This window comes from Babesia bigemina, scaffold Bbigscaff_63054 (assembly GCF_000981445.1).
Source record: "Babesia bigemina genome assembly Bbig001, scaffold Bbigscaff_63054".
In the NCBI taxonomy this organism is placed as follows: Eukaryota; Apicomplexa; class Aconoidasida; order Piroplasmida; family Babesiidae; genus Babesia; species Babesia bigemina.
The window spans coordinates 1-2,002 of record NW_012237081.1 but is presented as its reverse complement, the minus strand read 5'-3'; the positions used below and the strand labels follow the sequence as shown (position 1 = coordinate 2,002).

Here is a 2,002-nt window from a genome sequence, read left to right as displayed (position 1 = left end):
GGTTAAGGGGCGATGTAGAGTGGGTTAGGGAGCGATGTAGAGTGGGTTAAGGGGCGATGTAGAGTGGGTTAGGGAGCGATGTAGAGTGGTTAAAGGGCGATGTAGAGTGGATAAAGGGGCGATGTGGAGTGGATTAGGGAGCGATGTTGAGTGGATAAACGGGCGATGTAGAGTGGATAATAAACACCACTTGTGACCATGTCATCGCTGCCGTGCCCATGTCATCGCTGCCGTGCCCATCAACTTGGTCACCACCTTGGTCAGCACATTGGTCACCACTCTGGTCATGGCATTGGTCACCACTTTGGTCGTGGCATTGGTCAGGTGGTTGGTCAGCACATTGGTCACCACTTTGGTCATGGCATTGGTCACCACATTGGGCAGCACTTTGGGCAGCATTTTGGTCATGGCATTGGTCAGCACGTTGGTCAGCACGTTGGTCATGGCATTGGTCAGCACCTTGGTCAGCACCTTGGTCAGCACTCTGGTCAGCATCTTGGTCAGCACATTGGTCATGGCATTGGTCAGCACATTGGTCATGGCATTGGTCAGCACTCTGGTCGTGGCATTGGTCAGCACATTGGTCATGGCATTGGTCAGCTACTAGGTCAGGTGGTTGATCATCACTTTAGTTAACTACTACACAACAACATACAACGATGAATGAGTGATGCAACAGCTTAAAGCACAATTCATAAGTTAGGTGAGTAGGTGATATGCTAGGTGAGTGTAGGTAGTAAACACGTGAGTACGATTATGGTTGCAGGTAAAACACTCTGTTAAGTTTGTTAACACGTGCGGCAGCGAGTAGTGATTGAGCAGCGATGCGATGTGATGAGGGACTATGTAAGTGCGATTTGATGTGGAGCAGGTCGAGGCGGATGACCATGATGTGGGTGAGGTAGAGGAAAGAGAGGAGCCAGAGTGCGACGTTGAGCCATATAAACGGCTCTCTGATGGTGAATATGAAATTATCAATGGCTTTGAAAAACTTCACAAGATGTGAGTCTTCCTCAAATGCCTCCGCAAATACTGTACAGAGATCTCTGCACGTGCGTTTCGTTTGCGATCGTTCACTTCCGTCTAGCTTTTCTGGGTTGCCGAAAACGAATCCGTATTTTGCCAATGTTGGCAGCGTAGCATTGCAGCTTACAATGGATTTGCATTTGGTATCGTGATATCGTGGCGGATCTTGTTTGGATGTAGTAGGACACTCCTTGACGCACGCTTTCACGTGGCAATTCGATCCCCTGGAACCGCATTTGGAATTGCACTCATCATACAATTTCTTAAGCAGATCGTAGAACGATGCCGTCAGGTAAACGATCCACGACAAATACTTATCGGCGTGTTTTGACGAGAACGTCTCGTAGATGGCGTGACTGATGGGCCGCAGATAAGGACCGCATACGACGGCGTCCCGTGATAAGCATACGAGACTGCCCAGGCTGCCATCGGAGTGGCCTTTCTTCAATGCTGAGTGACTAGGGGTAAATAAGTGGTAGACGTTCAACGCAGTATACTGACGTCCGAAATTGGCAGCTTTAACTTGCTCGTCAAATGCATCTTTCTTATGCTCTTGACCATGCATACCCCAGCGATCGGTGAGATGATAGTAGAAGCTGAACATGTCCGCCAGCGTTTTCGGCGCACTAGGCAGAAGGCAGTTCAAGTAACCGCACAGTTTAGTAAGAGGAGATTTTGCACTCCCACAGAAATAGTAAAGCACCTCGCATATATTCCGGCCCATCATCGTATGCGACGCAATGGCACTGATGTCAGCGAAGCCCATTGGCGTTCTGCACGGCATACCAAGTGTGCTACCACACGTGCCACATGACAGACTGGATCCCCTAGCTGACACCGAATGCGGCAGGTGGCCTTTCAAACCGTCCTCCAAGAACGATTGCAGTGGCGACTTGACGCCGCAATTGGGGAAATGCTCATTCCTTTGGTTGCCACTTTGGCCGGGCCTTTGGTGGCATTCTTGCTTAGGACATTG

At 49.8% G+C, this 2,002-nt stretch overlaps 2 protein-coding genes across 2 annotated transcripts; both read right to left on the bottom strand.

The window, feature by feature from the left end:
• Window positions 1–201: 201 nt before the first annotated feature.
• Window positions 202–588, bottom strand: BBBOND_0001820 (hypothetical protein, conserved; the record flags this gene model as incomplete). Its single annotated transcript, XM_012915022.1, has 1 exon — window positions 202–588. One exon carries the CDS (start codon window positions 586–588, stop codon window positions 202–204), a length of 387 nt encoding a protein of 128 aa, XP_012770476.1.
• Window positions 589–754: 166 nt separating this feature from the next.
• Window positions 755–1,947, bottom strand: BBBOND_0001810 (hypothetical protein, conserved; the record flags this gene model as incomplete). Its single annotated transcript, XM_012915021.1, has 2 exons — window positions 755–1,853; window positions 1,925–1,947. The coding sequence occupies 2 exons, from the start codon at window positions 1,945–1,947 to the stop codon at window positions 755–757; spliced, it is 1,122 nt and encodes a 373-aa protein (XP_012770475.1).
• Between the last annotated feature and the right edge of the window lie 55 nt (window positions 1,948–2,002).